Source organism: Lepisosteus platostomus, chromosome 6 (assembly GCF_059453375.1).
Source record: "Lepisosteus platostomus isolate fLepPlt1 chromosome 6, fLepPlt1.hap1, whole genome shotgun sequence".
Lineage (NCBI taxonomy): Eukaryota > Metazoa > Chordata > Actinopteri > Semionotiformes > Lepisosteidae > Lepisosteus > Lepisosteus platostomus.
In genome coordinates, this window is record NC_142616.1 from 2653689 (window position 1) to 2671950 (window position 18262).

An 18262-nucleotide genomic window follows, 5' to 3' on the forward strand; every position below is an offset into this window, starting at 1 on the left:
GGCGTTGTTGGCAGGGTGTAACGGTGTAACAGGGTGTGGCGTTGTTGGCAGGGTGTAACAGGGTGTAACAGGGTGTAGTGTTGTTGGCAGGGTGTAGCGTTGTTGGCAGGGTGTAACAGGGTGTAACAGGGTGTAGTGTTGTTGGCAGGGTGTAACAGGGTGTGGCGTTGTTGGCAGGGTGTAACAGGGTGTGGCGTTGTTGGCAGGGTGTAACAGGGTGTAGCGTTGTTGGCAGGGTGTAACAGGGTGTAGCGTTGTTGGCAGGGTGTAACGGTGTAGCGTTGTTGGCAGGGTGTAACAGGGTGTAGCGTTGTTGGCAGGGTGTAACAGGGTGTAGTGTTGTTGGCAGGGTGTAACAGGGTGTGGCGTTGTTGGCAGGGTGTAATGGTGTAACAGGGTGTAGTGTTGTTGGCAGGGTGTAACAGGGTGTAACAGGGTGTAGTGTTGTTGGCAGGGTGTAACAGGGTGTAACAGGGTGTGGCGTTGTTGGCAGGGTGTAACAGGGTGTAACAGGGTGTAGTGTTGTTGGCAGGGTGTAACAGGGTGTAGTGTTGTTGGCAGGGTGTAACAGGGTGTAGTGTTGTTGGCAGGGTGTAACAGGGTGTAGCGTTGTTGGCAGGGTGTAACAGGGTGTAGCGTTGTTGGCAGGGTGTAACAGGGTGTAGCGTTGTTGGCAGGGTGTAACGGTGTAACAGGGTGTGGCGTTGTTGGCAGGGTGTAACGGTGTAACAGGGTGTGGCGTTGTTGGCAGGGTGTAACAGGGTGTAACAGGGTGTAGTGTTGTTGGCAGGGTGTAACAGGGTGTAGTGTTGTTGGCAGGGTGTAACAGGGTGTGGCGTTGTTGGCAGGGTGTAACAGGGTGTGGCGTTGTTGGCAGGGTGTAACAGGGTGTAGTGTTGTTGGCAGGGTGTAACAGGGTGTAACAGGGTGTAGCGTTGTTGGCAGGGTGTAACAGGGTGTAGTGTTGTTGGCAGGGTGTAACAGGGTGTGGCGTTGTTGGCAGGGTGTAACAGGGTGTGGCGTTGTTGGCAGGGTGTAACAGGGTGTGGCGTTGTTGGCAGGGTGTAACAGGGTGTAGTGTTGTTGGCAGGGTGTAACAGGGTGTAACAGGGTGTAGCGTTGTTGGCAGGGTGTAACAGGGTGTAGTGTTGTTGGCAGGGTGTAACAGGGTGTAGCGTTGTTGGCAGGGTGTAGCAGGGTGTAACAGGGTGTAGCGTTGTTGGCAGGGTGTAGCAGGGTGTAACAGGGTGTAGCGTTGTTGGCAGGGTGTAGCAGGGTGTAACAGGGTGTAGCGTTGTTGGCAGGGTGTAACAGGGTGTAACAGGGTGTAGCGTTGTTGGCAGGGTGTAACAGGGTGTAGTGTTGTTGGCAGGGTGTAACAGGGTGTAGCGTTGTTAACAGGGTGTAACAGGGTGTAGCGTTGTTGGCAGGGTGTAACAGGGTGTAGCGTTGTTGGCAGGGTGTAACAGGGTGTAGCGTTGTTGGCAGGGTGTAACAGGGTGTAGCGTTGTTGGCAGGGTGTAACAGGGTGTAGCGTTGTTGGCAGGGTGTAACAGGGTGTAGCGTTGTTGGCAGGGTGTAACAGGGTGTAACAGGGTGTAGCGTTGTTGGCAGGGTGTAACAGGGTGTAACAGGGTGTAACGGTGTGGCGTTGTTGGCAGGGTGTAACAGGGTGTAACAGGGTGTGGCGTTGTTGGCAGGGTGTAACAGGGTGTAGTGTTGTTGGCAGGGTGTAACAGGGTGTAACAGGGTGTAGCGTTGTTGGCAGGGTGTAACAGGGTGTAACAGGGTGTAGCGTTGTTGGCAGGGTGTAACGGTGTAACGGTGTAGTGTTGTTGGCAGGGTGTAACAGGGTGTAGCGTTGTTGGCAGGGTGTAACAGGGTGTAGCGTTGTTGGCAGGGTGTAGCGTTGTTGGCAGGGTGTAACAGGGTGTAGCGTTGTTGGCAGGGTGTAACGGTGTAGTGTTGTTGGCAGGGTGTAACAGGGTGTAACAGGGTGTAGCGTTGTTGGCAGGGTGTAACGGTGTAACAGGGTGTGGCGTTGTTGGCAGGGTGTAACAGGGTGTAGTGTTGTTGGCAGGGTGTAACAGGGTGTAGTGTTGTTGGCAGGGTGTAACAGGGTGTAGTGTTGTTGGCAGGGTGTAACAGGGTGTAACAGGGTGTGGCGTTGTTGGCAGGGTGTAACAGGGTGTAGTGTTGTTGGCAGGGTGTAACAGGGTGTAGTGTTGTTGGCAGGGTGTAACAGGGTGTAGTGTTGTTGGCAGGGTGTAACAGGGTGTAGTGTTGTTGGCAGGGTGTAACAGGGTGTAGCGTTGTTGGCAGGGTGTAACAGGGTGTAGCGTTGTTGGCAGGGTGTAACAGGGTGTGGCGTTGTTGGCAGGGTGTAACAGGGTGTAGCGTTGTTGGCAGGGTGTAACAGGGTGTAGCGTTGTTGGCAGGGTGTAACAGGGTGTAGTGTTGTTGGCAGGGTGTAACAGGGTGTAACAGGGTGTAGCGTTGTTGGCAGGGTGTAACGGTGTAACAGGGTGTGGCGTTGTTGGCAGGGTGTAACAGGGTGTAGTGTTGTTGGCAGGGTGTAACAGGGTGTAGTGTTGTTGGCAGGGTGTAACAGGGTGTAGTGTTGTTGGCAGGGTGTAACAGGGTGTAGTGTTGTTGGCAGGGTGTAACAGGGTGTAACAGGGTGTGGCGTTGTTGGCAGGGTGTAACAGGGTGTAGTGTTGTTGGCAGGGTGTAACAGGGTGTAGTGTTGTTGGCAGGGTGTAACAGGGTGTAGTGTTGTTGGCAGGGTGTAACAGGGTGTAGTGTTGTTGGCAGGGTGTAACAGGGTGTAGTGTTGTTGGCAGGGTGTAACAGGGTGTGGCGTTGTTGGCAGGGTGTAACAGGGTGTGGCGTTGTTGGCAGGGTGTAACGGTGTAACAGGGTGTAGTGTTGTTGGCAGGGTGTAACAGGGTGTAACAGGTTGTAGTGTTGTTGGCAGGGTGTAACAGGGTGTAGTGTTGTTGGCAGGGTGTAACAGGGTGTGGCGTTGTTGGCAGGGTGTAACAGGGTGTAGTGTTGTTGGCAGGGTGTAACAGGGTGTAGTGTTGTTGGCAGGGTGTAACAGGGTGTGGCGTTGTTGGCAGGGTGTAACAGGGTGTGGCGTTGTTGGCAGGGTGTAACAGGGTGTAGTGTTGTTGGCAGGGTGTAACAGGGTGTGGTGTTGTTGGCAGGGTGTAACAGGGTGTGGCGTTGTTGGCAGGGTGTAACAGGGTGTAGTGTTGTTGGCAGGGTGTAACAGGGTGTAGCGTTGTTGGCAGGGTGTAACAGGGTGTAACGGTGTAGCGTTGTTGGCAGGGTGTAACAGGGTGTAGTGTTGTTGGCAGGGTGTAACAGGGTGTAGGGTTGTTGGCAGGGTGTAACAGGGTGTAGGGTTGTTGGCAGGGTGTAACGGTGTAGTGTTGTTGGCAGGGTGTAACAGGGTGTAACAGGGTGTAGTGTTGTTGGCAGGGTGTAGCAGGGTGTAGCGTTGTTGGCAGGGTGTAGCAGGGTGTAGCGTTGTTGGCAGGGTGTAACAGGGTGTAGTGTTGTTGGCAGGGTGTAACAGGGTGTAGTGTTGTTGGCAGGGTGTAACAGGGTGTAGTGTTGTTGGCAGGGTGTAACAGGGTGTAGTGTTGTTGGCAGGGTGTAACAGGGTGTAACAGGGTGTAGCGTTGTTGGCAGGGTGTAACAGGGTGTAGTGTTGTTGGCAGGGTGTAACAGGGTGTAGCGTTGTTGGCAGGGTGTAGCAGGGTGTAACAGGGTGTAGCGTTGTTGGCAGGGTGTAACAGGGTGTAACAGGGTGTAGCGTTGTTGGCAGGGTGTAACAGGGTGTAACAGGGTGTAGCGTTGTTGGCAGGGTGTAACAGGGTGTAGCGTTGTTGGCAGGGTGTAACAGGGTGTAGCGTTGTTGGCAGGGTGTAACAGGGTGTAGCGTTGTTGGCAGGGTGTAACAGGGTGTAGCGTTGTTGGCAGGGTGTAACAGGGTGTAGCGTTGTTGGCAGGGTGTAACAGGGTGTAGCGTTGTTGGCAGGGTGTAACAGGGTGTAACAGGGTGTAACGGTGTGGCGTTGTTGGCAGGGTGTAACAGGGTGTAACAGGGTGTGGCGTTGTTGGCAGGGTGTAACAGGGTGTAGTGTTGTTGGCAGGGTGTAACAGGGTGTAACAGGGTGTAGCGTTGTTGGCAGGGTGTAACAGGGTGTAACAGGGTGTAGCGTTGTTGGCAGGGTGTAACGGTGTAACGGTGTAGTGTTGTTGGCAGGGTGTAACAGGGTGTAACAGGGTGTAGCGTTGTTGGCAGGGTGTAACAGGGTGTAGCGTTGTTGGCAGGGTGTAGCGTTGTTGGCAGGGTGTAACAGGGTGTAGCGTTGTTGGCAGGGTGTAACGGTGTAGTGTTGTTGGCAGGGTGTAACAGGGTGTAACAGGGTGTAGCGTTGTTGGCAGGGTGTAACGGTGTAACAGGGTGTGGCGTTGTTGGCAGGGTGTAACAGGGTGTAGTGTTGTTGGCAGGGTGTAACAGGGTGTAGTGTTGTTGGCAGGGTGTAACAGGGTGTAGTGTTGTTGGCAGGGTGTAACAGGGTGTAACAGGGTGTGGCGTTGTTGGCAGGGTGTAACAGGGTGTAGTGTTGTTGGCAGGGTGTAACAGGGTGTAGTGTTGTTGGCAGGGTGTAACAGGGTGTAGTGTTGTTGGCAGGGTGTAACAGGGTGTAGTGTTGTTGGCAGGGTGTAACAGGGTGTAGTGTTGTTGGCAGGGTGTAACAGGGTGTAGCGTTGTTGGCAGGGTGTAACAGGGTGTAGCGTTGTTGGCAGGGTGTAACAGGGTGTGGCGTTGTTGGCAGGGTGTAACAGGGTGTAGTGTTGTTGGCAGGGTGTAACAGGGTGTAGTGTTGTTGGCAGGGTGTAACAGGGTGTAGTGTTGTTGGCAGGGTGTAACAGGGTGTAGTGTTGTTGGCAGGGTGTAACAGGGTGTGGCGTTGTTGGCAGGGTGTAACAGGGTGTGGCGTTGTTGGCAGGGTGTAACAGGGTGTGGCGTTGTTGGCAGGGTGTAACGGTGTAACAGGGTGTAGTGTTGTTGGCAGGGTGTAACAGGGTGTAACAGGTTGTAGTGTTGTTGGCAGGGTGTAACAGGGTGTAGTGTTGTTGGCAGGGTGTAACAGGGTGTGGCGTTGTTGGCAGGGTGTAACAGGGTGTGGCGTTGTTGGCAGGGTGTAACAGGGTGTAGTGTTGTTGGCAGGGTGTAACAGGGTGTAGTGTTGTTGGCAGGGTGTAACAGGGTGTAGCGTTGTTGGCAGGGTGTAACAGGGTGTAACAGGGTGTAGCGTTGTTGGCAGGGTGTAACAGGGTGTAGTGTTGTTGGCAGGGTGTAACAGGGTGTAGTGTTGTTGGCAGGGTGTAACAGGGTGTAGTGTTGTTGGCAGGGTGTAACAGGGTGTAGCGTTGTTGGCAGGGTGTAACAGGGTGTAACGGTGTAGCGTTGTTGGCAGGGTGTAACAGGGTGTAGTGTTGTTGGCAGGGTGTAACAGGGTGTAGTGTTGTTGGCAGGGTGTAACGGTGTAGTGTTGTTGGCAGGGTGTAACAGGGTGTAACAGGGTGTAGTGTTGTTGGCAGGGTGTAGCAGGGTGTAGCGTTGTTGGCAGGGTGTAACGGTGTAGCGTTGTTGGCAGGGTGTAACAGGGTGTAGTGTTGTTGGCAGGGTGTAACAGGGTGTAGTGTTGTTGGCAGGGTGTAACAGGGTGTAGTGTTGTTGGCAGGGTGTAACAGGGTGTAGTGTTGTTGGCAGGGTGTAACAGGGTGTAGTGTTGTTGGCAGGGTGTAACAGGGTGTAGTGTTGTTGGCAGGGTGTAACAGGGTGTAGTGTTGTTGGCAGGGTGTAACAGGGTGTAACAGGGTGTAGCGTTGTTGGCAGGGTGTAACAGGGTGTAGCGTTGTTGGCAGGGTGTAACAGGGTGTAGTGTTGTTGGCAGGGTGTAACAGGGTGTAGCGTTGTTGGCAGGGTGTAACAGGGTGTAGCGTTGTTGGCAGGGTGTAACAGGGTGTAACAGGGTGTAGCGTTGTTTGCAGGGTGTAACAGGGTGTAGCGTTGTTGGCAGGGTGTAACAGGGTGTAGTGTTGTTGGCAGGGTGTAACAGGGTGTAGCGTTGTTGGCAGGGTGTAACAGGGTGTGGCGTTGTTGGCAGGGTGTAACAGGGTGTAACAGGGTGTAGTGTTGTTGGCAGGGTGTAACAGGGTGTAGCGTTGTTGGCAGGGTGTAACAGGGTGTAACAGGGTGTAGTGTTGTTGGCAGGGTGTAACAGGGTGTAGTGTTGTTGGCAGGGTGTAACAGGGTGTAACAGGGTGTAGTGTTGTTGGCAGGGTGTAACAGGGTGTGGCGTTGTTGGCAGGGTGTAACAGGGTGTGGCGTTGTTGGCAGGGTGTAACAGGGTGTAACAGGGTGTAGCGTTGTTGGCAGGGTGTAACAGGGTGTAGCGTTGTTGGCAGGGTGTAACGGTGTAGCGTTGTTGGCAGGGTGTAACAGGGTGTAACAGGGTGTAGTGTTGTTGGCAGGGTGTAACAGGGTGTAGCGTTGTTGGCAGGGTGTAACAGGGTGTAGCGTTGTTGGCAGGGTGTAACAGGGTGTGGCGTTGTTGGCAGGGTGTAACAGGGTGTAGCGTTGTTGGCAGGGTGTAACAGGGTGTAACAGGGTGTAGCGTTGTTGGCAGGGTGTAACAGGGTGTAGCGTTGTTGGCAGGGTGTAACAGGGTGTAGCGTTGTTGGCAGGGTGTAACAGGGTGTGGCGTTGTTGGCAGGGTGTAACAGGGTGTGGCGTTGTTGGCAGGGTGTAACAGGGTGTAGTGTTGTTGGCAGGGTGTAACAGGGTGTAGTGTTGTTGGCAGGGTGTAACAGGGTGTAACAGGGTGTAGCGTTGTTGGCAGGGTGTAACAGGGTGTAGCGTTGTTGGCAGGGTGTAACAGGGTGTAGCGTTGTTGGCAGGGTGTAACAGGGTGTAGTGTTGTTGGCAGGGTGTAACAGGGTGTAACAGGGTGTAGTGTTGTTGGCAGGGTGTAACAGGTTGTAGTGTTGTTGGCAGGGTGTAACAGGGTGTAACAGGGTGTAGCGTTGTTGGCAGGGTGTAACAGGGTGTGGCGTTGTTGGCAGGGTGTAACAGGGTGTAACAGGGTGTAGTGTTGTTGGCAGGGTGTAACAGGGTGTAGTGTTGTTGGCAGGGTGTAACAGGGTGTAGCGTTGTTGGCAGGGTGTAACAGGGTGTAGCGTTGTTGGCAGGGTGTAACAGGGTGTAGCGTTGTTGGCAGGGTGTAACAGGGTGTAGCGTTGTTGGCAGGGTGTAACAGGGTGTAGCGTTGTTGGCAGGGTGTAACAGGGTGTAACAGGGTGTAGCGTTGTTGGCAGGGTGTAACAGGGTGTAGTGTTGTTGGCAGGGTGTAACAGGGTGTGGCGTTGTTGGCAGGGTGTAACAGGGTGTGGCGTTGTTGGCAGGGTGTAACAGGGTGTAACAGGGTGTAGCGTTGTTGGCAGGGTGTAACAGGGTGTAGCGTTGTTGGCAGGGTGTAACAGGGTGTAGCGTTGTTGGCAGGGTGTAACAGGGTGTAACAGGGTGTAGCGTTGTTGGCAGGGTGTAACAGGGTGTAGTGTTGTTGGCAGGGTGTAACAGGGTGTGGCGTTGTTGGCAGGGTGTAACAGGGTGTGGCGTTGTTGGCAGGGTGTAACAGGGTGTGGCGTTGTTGGCAGGGTGTAACAGGGTGTGGCGTTGTTGGCAGGGTGTAACAGGGTGTGGCGTTGTTGGCAGGGTGTAACAGGGTGTAGCGTTGTTGGCAGGGTGTAACAGGGTGTAGCGTTGTTGGCAGGGTGTAACAGGGTGTAACAGGGTGTGGCGTTGTTGGCAGGGTGTAACAGGGTGTAGCGTTGTTGGCAGGGTGTAACTGTGTAGTGTTGTTGGCAGGGTGTAACAGGGTGTAGCGTTGTTGGCAGGGTGTAACAGGGTGTAGTGTTGTTGGCAGGGTGTAACAGGGTGTAACAGGGTGTGGCGTTGTTGGCAGGGTGTAATGGTGTAACAGGGTGTAGTGTTGGCAGGGTGTAACAGGGTGTAACAGGGTGTGGCGTTGTTGGCAGGGTGTAACAGGGTGTAGTGTTGTTGGCAGGGTGTAACAGGGTGTAGTGTTGTTGGCAGGGTGTAACAGGGTGTAGTGTTGTTGGCAGGGTGTAACAGGGTGTAGCGTTGTTGGCAGGGTGTAACAGGGTGTAGCGTTGTTGGCAGGGTGTAACAGGGTGTAGCGTTGTTGGCAGGGTGTAACGGTGTAACAGGGTGTGGCGTTGTTGGCAGGGTGTAACGGTGTAACAGGGTGTGGCGTTGTTGGCAGGGTGTAACAGGGTGTAACAGGGTGTAGTGTTGTTGGCAGGGTGTAACAGGGTGTAGTGTTGTTGGCAGGGTGTAACAGGGTGTAGTGTTGTTGGCAGGGTGTAACAGGGTGTAGTGTTGTTGGCAGGGTGTAACAGGGTGTAACAGGGTGTAGTGTTGTTGGCAGGGTGTAACGGTGTAACAGGGTGTGGCGTTGTTGGCAGGGTGTAACGGTGTAACAGGGTGTGGCGTTGTTGGCAGGGTGTAACAGGGTGTAACAGGGTGTAGTGTTGTTGGCAGGGTGTAGCGTTGTTGGCAGGGTGTAACAGGGTGTAACAGGGTGTAGTGTTGTTGGCAGGGTGTAACAGGGTGTAACAGGGTGTGGCGTTGTTGGCAGGGTGTAACAGGGTGTAGCGTTGTTGGCAGGGTGTAACAGGGTGTAGCGTTGTTGGCAGGGTGTAACGGTGTAGCGTTGTTGGCAGGGTGTAACAGGGTGTAGCGTTGTTGGCAGGGTGTAACAGGGTGTAGTGTTGTTGGCAGGGTGTAACAGGGTGTAACAGGTTGTGGCGTTGTTGGCAGGGTGTAATGGTGTAACAGGGTGTAGTGTTGTTGGCAGGGTGTAACAGGGTGTAACAGGGTGTGGCGTTGTTGGCAGGGTGTAACAGGGTGTAACAGGGTGTAGTGTTGTTGGCAGGGTGTAACAGGGTGTAGTGTTGTTGGCAGGGTGTAACAGGGTGTAGCGTTGTTGGCAGGGTGTAACAGGGTGTAGCGTTGTTGGCAGGGTGTAACGGTGTAACAGGGTGTGGCGTTGTTGGCAGGGTGTAACGGTGTAACAGGGTGTGGCGTTGTTGGCAGGGTGTAACAGGGTGTAACAGGGTGTAGTGTTGTTGGCAGGGTGTAACAGGGTGTGGCGTTGTTGGCAGGGTGTAACAGGGTGTGGCGTTGTTGGCAGGGTGTAACAGGGTGTGGCGTTGTTGGCAGGGTGTAACAGGGTGTGGCGTTGTTGGCAGGGTGTAACAGGGTGTAGTGTTGTTGGCAGGGTGTAACAGGGTGTAACAGGGTGTAGCGTTGTTGGCAGGGTGTAACAGGGTGTAGTGTTGTTGGCAGGGTGTAACAGGGTGTGGCGTTGTTGGCAGGGTGTAACAGGGTGTGGCGTTGTTGGCAGGGTGTAACAGGGTGTAGTGTTGTTGGCAGGGTGTAACAGGGTGTAACAGGGTGTAGCGTTGTTGGCAGGGTGTAACAGGGTGTAGTGTTGTTGGCAGGGTGTAACAGGGTGTAGCGTTGTTGGCAGGGTGTAGCAGGGTGTAACAGGGTGTAGCGTTGTTGGCAGGGTGTAACAGGGTGTAACAGGGTGTAGCGTTGTTGGCAGGGTGTAACAGGGTGTAACAGGGTGTAGCGTTGTTGGCAGGGTGTAACAGGGTGTAACAGGGTGTAGCGTTGTTGGCAGGGTGTAACAGGGTGTAGTGTTGTTGGCAGGGTGTAACAGGGTGTAGCGTTGTTAACAGGGTGTAACAGGGTGTAGCGTTGTTGGCAGGGTGTAACAGGGTGTAGCGTTGTTAACAGGGTGTAACAGGGTGTAGCGTTGTTGGCAGGGTGTAACAGGGTGTAGCGTTGTTGGCAGGGTGTAACAGGGTGTAGCGTTGTTGGCAGGGTGTAACAGGGTGTAGCGTTGTTGGCAGGGTGTAACAGGGTGTAACAGGGTGTAGCGTTGTTGGCAGGGTGTAACAGGGTGTAACAGGGTGTAACGGTGTGGCGTTGTTGGCAGGGTGTAACAGGGTGTAACAGGGTGTGGCGTTGTTGGCAGGGTGTAACAGGGTGTAGTGTTGTTGGCAGGGTGTAACAGGGTGTAACAGGGTGTAGCGTTGTTGGCAGGGTGTAACAGGGTGTAACAGGGTGTAGCGTTGTTGGCAGGGTGTAACGGTGTAACGGTGTAGTGTTGTTGGCAGGGTGTAACAGGGTGTAACAGGGTGTAGCGTTGTTGGCAGGGTGTAACAGGGTGTAGCGTTGTTGGCAGGGTGTAGCGTTGTTGGCAGGGTGTAACAGGGTGTAGCGTTGTTGGCAGGGTGTAACGGTGTAGTGTTGTTGGCAGGGTGTAACAGGGTGTAACAGGGTGTAGCGTTGTTGGCAGGGTGTAACGGTGTAACAGGGTGTGGCGTTGTTGGCAGGGTGTAACAGGGTGTAGTGTTGTTGGCAGGGTGTAACAGGGTGTAGTGTTGTTGGCAGGGTGTAACAGGGTGTAGTGTTGTTGGCAGGGTGTAACAGGGTGTAACAGGGTGTGGCGTTGTTGGCAGGGTGTAACAGGATGTAGTGTTGTTGGCAGGGTGTAACAGGGTGTAGTGTTGTTGGCAGGGTGTAACAGGGTGTAGTGTTGTTGGCAGGGTGTAACAGGGTGTAGTGTTGTTGGCAGGGTGTAACAGGGTGTGGCGTTGTTGGCAGGGTGTAACAGGGTGTGGCGTTGTTGGCAGGGTGTAACAGGGTGTAGCGTTGTTGGCAGGGTGTAACAGGGTGTAGTGTTGTTGGCAGGGTGTAACAGGGTGTAGTGTTGTTGGCAGGGTGTAACAGGGTGTAGTGTTGTTGGCAGGGTGTAACAGGGTGTGGCGTTGTTGGCAGGGTGTAACGGTGTAACAGGGTGTAGTGTTGTTGGCAGGGTGTAACAGGGTGTAACAGGTTGTAGTGTTGTTGGCAGGGTGTAACAGGGTGTAGTGTTGTTGGCAGGGTGTAACAGGGTGTGGCGTTGTTGGCAGGGTGTAACAGGGTGTAGTGTTGTTGGCAGGGTGTAACAGGGTGTAGTGTTGTTGGCAGGGTGTAACAGGGTGTAACAGGGTGTAGCGTTGTTGGCAGGGTGTAACAGGGTGTAACAGGGTGTAGCGTTGTTGGCAGGGTGTAACAGGGTGTAGTGTTGTTGGCAGGGTGTAACAGGGTGTGGCGTTGTTGGCAGGGTGTAACAGGGTGTGGCGTTGTTGGCAGGGTGTAACAGGGTGTAGTGTTGTTGGCAGGGTGTAACAGGGTGTAGTGTTGTTGGCAGGGTGTAACAGGGTGTAGTGTTGTTGGCAGGGTGTAACAGGGTGTGGCGTTGTTGGCAGGGTGTAACAGGTTGTAGTGTTGTTGGCAGGGTGTAACAGGGTGTAGTGTTGTTGGCAGGGTGTAACAGGGTGTAGTGTTGTTGGCAGGGTGTAACAGGGTGTAGTGTTGTTGGCAGGGTGTAACAGGGTGTAGTGTTGTTGGCAGGGTGTAACAGGGTGTAACAGGGTGTAGTGTTGTTGGCAGGGTGTAACAGGGTGTAACAGGGTGTAGTGTTGTTGGCAGGGTGTAACAGGGTGTAGTGTTGTTGGCAGGGTGTAACAGGGTGTAGTGTTGTTGGCAGGGTGTAACAGGGTGTAACAGGGTGTAGTGTTGTTGGCAGGGTGTAACAGGGTGTAGCGTTGTTGGCAGGGTGTAACAGGGTGTAACAGGGTGTAGCGTTGTTGGCAGGGTGTAACAGGGTGTAGTGTTGTTGGCAGGGTGTAACAGGGTGTAGTGTTGTTGGCAGGGTGTAACAGGGTGTAACAGGGTGTAGTGTTGTTGGCAGGGTGTAACAGGGTGTGGCGTTGTTGGCAGGGTGTAACAGGGTGTAGTGTTGTTGGCAGGGTGTAACAGGGTGTAACAGGGTGTGGCGTTGTTGGCAGGGTGTAACAGGGTGTAACAGGGTGTGGCGTTGTTGGCAGGGTGTAACAGGGTGTAACAGGGTGTGGCGTTGTTGGCAGGGTGTAACAGGGTGTAACAGGGTGTGGCGTTGTTGGCAGGGTGTAACAGGGTGTAGCGTTGTTGGCAGGGTGTAACAGGGTGTAGCGTTGTTGGCAGGGTGTAACAGGGTGTAGCGTTGTTGGCAGGGTGTAACAGGGTGTAGCGTTGTTGGCAGGGTGTAACAGGGTGTAGCGTTGTTGGCAGGGTGTAACAGGGTGTTGCGTTGTTGGCAGGGTGTAACAGGGTGTAGTGTTGTTGGCAGGGTGTAACAGGGTGTAACAGGGTGTAGCGTTGTTGGCAGGGTGTAACAGGGTGTAACAGGGTGTAGTGTTGTTGGCAGGGTGTAACAGGGTGTAGTGTTGTTGGCAGGGTGTAACAGGGTGTAGTGTTGTTGGCAGGGTGTAACAGGGTGTAACAGGGTGTAGTGTTGTTGGCAGGGTGTAACAGGGTGTGGCGTTGTTGGCAGGGTGTAACAGGGTGTAGTGTTGTTGGCAGGGTGTAACAGGGTGTAGTGTTGTTGGCAGGGTGTAACGGTGTAACAGGGTGTAGTGTTGTTGGCAGGGTGTAACAGGGTGTGGCGTTGTTGGCAGGGTGTAACAGGGTGTAGTGTTGTTGGCAGGGTGTAACAGGGTGTAACAGGGTGTAGTGTTGTTGGCAGGGTGTAACAGGGTGTGGCGTTGTTGGCAGGGTGTAACAGGGTGTGGCGTTGTTGGCAGGGTGTAACAGGGTGTGGCGTTGTTGGCAGGGTGTAACAGGGTGTAGTGTTGTTGGCAGGGTGTAACAGGGTGTAGTGTTGTTGGCAGGGTGTAACAGGGTGTAGTGTTGTTGGCAGGGTGTAACAGGGTGTAGTGTTGTTGGCAGGGTGTAACAGGGTGTAACAGGGTGAAGTGTTGTTGGCAGGGTGTAACAGGGTGTAACAGGGTGTAGTGTTGTTGGCAGGGTGTAACAGGGTGTAACAGGGTGTAGTGTTGTTGGCAGGGTGTAACAGGGTGTAACAGGGTGTAGTGTTGTTGGCAGGGTGTAACGGTGTAACAGGGTGTAGTGTTGTTGGCAGGGTGTAACGGTGTAACAGGGTGTAGTGTTGTTGGCAGGGTGTAACAGGGTGTAGTGTTGTTGGTAGGGTGTAACAGGGTGTAGTGTTGTTGGCAGGGTGTAACAGGGTGTAGTGTTGTTGGCAGGGTGTAACAGGGTGTAGCGTTGTTGGCAGGGTGTAACAGGGTGTAGCGTTGTTGGCAGGGTGTAACAGGGTGTAGCGTTGTTGGCAGGGTGTAACAGGGTGTGGCGTTGTTGGCAGGGTGTAACAGGGTGTGGCGTTGTTGGCAGGGTGTAACAGGGTGTGGCGTTGTTGGCAGGGTGTAACAGGGTGTGGCGTTGTTGGCAGGGTGTAACAGGGTGTGGCGTTGTTGGCAGGGTGTAACAGGGTGTAGCGTTGTTGGCAGGGTGTAACAGGGTGTAACAGGGTGTAGCGTTGTTGGCAGGGTGTAACAGGGTGTAACAGGGTGTAGTGTTGTTGGCAGGGTGTAACAGGGTGTAGTGTTGTTGGCAGGGTGTAACAGGGTGTAACAGGGTGTAGTGTTGTTGGCAGGGTGTAACAGGGTGTAACAGGGTGTAGCGTTGTTGGCAGGGTGTAACAGGGTGTAGCGTTGTTGGCAGGGTGTAACAGGGTGTAGCGTTGTTGGCAGGGTGTAACAGGGTGTAGCGTTGTTGGCAGGGTGTAACAGGGTGTAACAGGGTGTAGCGTTGTTGGCAGGGTGTAACAGGGTGTAACAGGGTGTAGTGTTGTTGGCAGGGTGTAACAGGGTGTAGTGTTGTTGGCAGGGTGTAACAGGGTGTAACAGGGTGTAGTGTTGTTGGCAGGGTGTAGCGTTGTTGGCAGGGTGTAACAGGGTGTAGTGTTGTTGGCAGGGTGTAACAGGGTGTAGTGTTGTTGGCAGGGTGTAGCAGGGTGTAGCGTTGTTGGCAGGGTGTAACAGGGTGTAGCAGGGTGTAGCGTTGTTGGCAGGGTGTAACAGGGTGTAACAGGGTGTAGCGTTGTTGGCAGGGTGTAACAGGGTGTAGCGTTGTTGGCAGGGTGTAACAGGGTGTAGTGTTGTTGGCAGGGTGTAACAGGGTGTAACAGGGTGTAGTGTTGTTGGCAGGGTGTAGCAGGGTGTAGCGTTGTTGGCAGGGTGTAACAGGGTGTACCCCAGGGCTGCTGGGGGTCTGTGAGGCTGTATTATCCCCCTCCCCCCTCAGGTCCACGGTCTTCCTCCAGAGACGTGGGAGGAGGTGGAGGTCCTTCCTGTCGATATTGCTGACCGCGCTGAAGTGTCAGACGAGGTGAGTGTGTCACTGGAGTACTGGGGGGTGGGTGTGTGACTGGAGTACTGGGGGGTGGGTGTGTGACTGGAGTACTGGGGGGTGGGTGTGTGACTGGAGTACTGGGGTGTGTGTGTGTCACTGGCGTACTGGGGGGTGTGTGTCACTGGCGTACTGGGGGGTGGGTGTGACTGGCGTACTGGGGGGTGTGAATCACTGGCGTACTGGGGGGTGTGCGTGACTGGCGTGCTGGGGGGTGTGCGTGACTGGCGTACTGGGGGGTGTGTGTGTGACTGGCGTGCTGGGGGGTGTGTGTGACTGGCGTACTGGGGGGTGTGCGTGACTGGCGTGCTGGGGGGTGGGCGTGACTGGCGTACTGGGGGGTGTGTGTGTGACTGGCGTACTGGGGGGTGGGCGTGACTGGCGTACTGGGGGGTGTGTGTGACTGGCGTACTGGGGGGTGTGCGTGACTGGCGTACTGGGGGGTGTGTGTGTGACTGGCGTGCTGGGGGGTGTGTGTGACTGGCGTACTGGGGGGTGTGCGTGACTGGCGTGCTGGGGGGTGGGTGTGACTGGCGTACTGGGGGGTGTGTGTGTGACTGGCGTACTGGGGGGTGTGTGTGTGACTGGCGTACTGGGGGGTGTGTGTGACTGGCGTACTGGGGGGTGTGTGTGTGACTGGCGTACTGGGGGGTGTGTGTGACTGGCGTACTGGGGGGTGGGCGTGACTGGCGTACTGGGGGGTGTGTGTGACTGGCGTACTGGGGGGTGTGTGTGACTGGCGTACTGGGGGGTGTGTGTGACTGGCGTACTGGGGGGTGTGTGTGTGACTGGCGTACTGGGGGGTGTGTGTGTGACTGGCGTACTGGGGGGTGTGTGTGACTGGCGTACTGGGGTGTGTGCGTGACTGGCGTGCTGGGGGGTGTGCGTCACTGGCGTACTGGGGGGTGTGTGACTGGCGTACTGGGGGGTGTGTGTCACTGGCGTACTGGGGGGTGTGTGTGACTGGCGTACTGGGGGGTGTGTGTGACTGGCGTACTGGGGGGTGTGTGTGTGACTGGCGTACTGGGGGGTGGGCGTGACTGGCGTACTGGGGGGTGTGTGTGTGACTGGCGTACTGGGGGGTGTGTGTCACTGGCGTACTGGGGGGTGTGTGTGTCACTGGCGTACTGGGGTGTGTGTGTGACTGGCGTACTGGGGGGTGGGCGTGACTGGCGTACTGGGGGGTGTCACTGGCGTACTGGGGGGTGGGCGTGACTGGCGTACTGGGGGGTGTGTGTGTGACTGGCGTACTGGGGGGTGTGTGTCACTGGCGTACTGGGGGGTGTGTGTGTGACTGGCGTACTGGGGGGTGTGTGTGACTGGCGTACTGGGGGGTGTGTGTGTCACTGGCGTACTGGGGGGTGTGTGTGACTGGCGTACTGGGGGGTGGGCGTGACTGGCGTACTGGGGGGTGTCACTGGCGTACTGGGGGGTGTGACTGGCGTACTGGGGGGTGTGTGTGACTGGCGTACTGGGGGGTGTGTGTGTGACTGGCGTACTGGGGGGTGGGTGTCACTGGCGTACTGGGGGGTGGGTGTGTGACTGGCGTACTGGGGGGTGTGTGTGTGACTGGCGTACTGGGGGGTGTGTGTGTGACTGGCGTACTGGGGGGTGTGTGTGACTGGCGTACTGGGGGGTGTGCGTGACTGGCGTGCTGGGGGGTGTGTGTCACTGGCGTACTGGGGGGTGTGTGTGACTGGCGTACTGGGGGGTGTGTGTCACTGGCGTACTGGGGGGTGTGTGTGTGACTGGCGTACTGGGGGGTGTGTGTGTGACTGGCGTACTGGGGGGTGTGTGTGTGACTGGCGTACTGGGGGGTGTGTGTGACTGGCGTACTGGGGGGTGGGTGTGTCACTGGCGTACTGGGGGGTGGGTGTGACTGGCGTACTGGGGGTTGCGTGACTGGCGTGCTGGGGGGTGGGTGTGACTGGCGTACTGGGGGGTGTGTGTGACTGGCGTACTGGGGGGTGTGTGTGACTGGCGTGCTGGGGGGTGTGTGTGTCACTGGCGTACTGGGGGGTGTGACTGGCGTACTGGGGGGTGTCACTGGCGTACTGGGGGGTGTGTGACTGGCGTACTGGGGGGTGGGTGTGTGACTGGCGTACTGGGGGGTGTGACTGGCGTACTGGGGGGTGTCACTGGCGTACTGGGGGGTGTGTGACTGGCGTACTGGGGGGTGTGTGTGACTGGCGTACTGGGGGGTGTGTGTCACTGGCGTACTGGGGGGTGTGTGTCACTGGCGTACTGGGGGGTGTGTGTGACTGGCGTACTGGGGGGTGTGTGTGTGACTGGCGTACTGGGGGGTGTGTGTGTGACTGGCGTACTGGGGGGTGTGTGTGACTGGCGTACTGGGGGGTGTGTGTGACTGGCGTACTGGGGGGTGTGTGTGACTGGCGTACTGGGGGGTGTGTGTGACTGGCGTACTGGGGGGTGTGTGTCACTGGCGTACTGGGGGGTGTGTGTCACTGGCGTACTGGGGGGTGTGCGTGACTGGCGTACTGGGGGGTGTGTGTGTGACTGGCGTACTGGGGGGTGTGTGTGACTGGCGTACTGGGGGGTGTGTGTGACTGGCGTACTGGGGGGTGTGTGTGACTGGCGTACTGGGGGGTGTGTGTGACTGGCGTACTGGGGGGTGTGCGTGACTGGCGTACTGGGGGGTGGGTGTGTCACTGGCGTACTGGGGGGTGGGCGTGACTGGCGTACTGGGGGGTGTGTGTGACTGGCGTACTGGGGGGTGTGTGTGTGACTGGCGTACTGGGGGGTGTGTGTGACTGGCGTACTGGGGGGTGTGTGTGTGACTGGCGTACTGGGGGGTGTGTGTGTGACTGGCGTACTGGGGGGTGGGCGTGACTGGCGTACTGGGGGGTGTGTGTGACTGGCGTACTGGGGGGTGTGTGTGTGACTGGCGTACTGGGGGGTGTGTGTGACTGGCGTACTGGGGGGTGTGTGTGTGACTGGCGTCCTCTTGCACACGTGTGTGTGTGTCTGGTGTCCTCTTGCACGCATGTGTGTGTCTGGCTTACTGTTGCACATAGTGTGTTTGTGTGTGTGTGTTCAGTCAGCCCACACCAGCCCAGACCAGAACCGACTCGGACGCTGTGTCTGTGGGCCCACATGTCTCTGCTCTCTGTGACCCTGACTGTGGCACTGGGCCCCTGTGTGCAGACATCCAGCTGTCTCTCTCTCTCTGTCTGTCTGTCCGCCAACAGGATTACAAGCCAGACGAAGATCCTGCAACCTTTCACTCAGAGAAGACAGGGAGGGGACCTCTGGGGCCGGCTTGGAAGGTAATATCCCACCTGTCTCTCAGTGCAGTGTTAATGTACTGGAGTGTCCAGTCAGTGTGTGTGTATTAACCCCTCTCTCTCTCAGTGCAGTGTTAATGTACTGGAGTGTCCAGTCAGTGTGTCTGTATGAACCCCTCTCTCTCTCTCAGTGCAGTGTTAATGTACTGGAGTGTCCAGTCAGTGTGTCTGTATTAACCCCTCTCTCTCTCTCAGTGCAGTGTTAATGTCCTGGAGTGTCCAGTCAGTGTGTCTGTATTAACCCCTCTCTCTCTCTCTCAGTGCAGTGTTAATGTCCTGGAGTGTCCAGTCAGTGTGTCTGTATTAACCCCTCTCTCTCTCAGTGCAGTGTTCATGTACTGGAGTGTCCAGTCAGTGTGTGTGTATTAACCCCTCTCTCAGTGCAGTGTTAATGTACTGGAGTGTCCAGTCAGTGTGTCTGTATTAACCCCTCTCTCTCAGTGCAGTGTTAATGTACTGGAGTGTCCAGTCAGTGTGTCTGTATTAACCCCTCTCTCTCTCTCAGTGCAGTGTTAATGTACTGGAGTGTCCAGTCAGTGTATCTGTA

The 18262-nt window shown here is 55.7% G+C and overlaps 1 protein-coding gene across 6 annotated transcripts in view; it reads left to right on the forward strand.

The window, feature by feature from the left end:
* The window catches only part of pitpnbl (phosphatidylinositol transfer protein, beta, like), a 33585-nt gene that overhangs the window by 11445 nt on the left and 3878 nt on the right, over window positions 1-18262 (forward strand). For all 6 annotated transcript variants that reach the window (XM_088633825.1, XM_088633827.1, XM_088633823.1 and 3 more), the window contains exons 7-8: window positions 14306-14389; window positions 17620-17697. In XM_088633825.1, the coding sequence (XP_088489951.1) occupies window positions 14306-14389; window positions 17620-17697 (162 nt within the window). The remainder of the gene's footprint in view (window positions 1-14305; window positions 14390-17619; window positions 17698-18262) is intronic.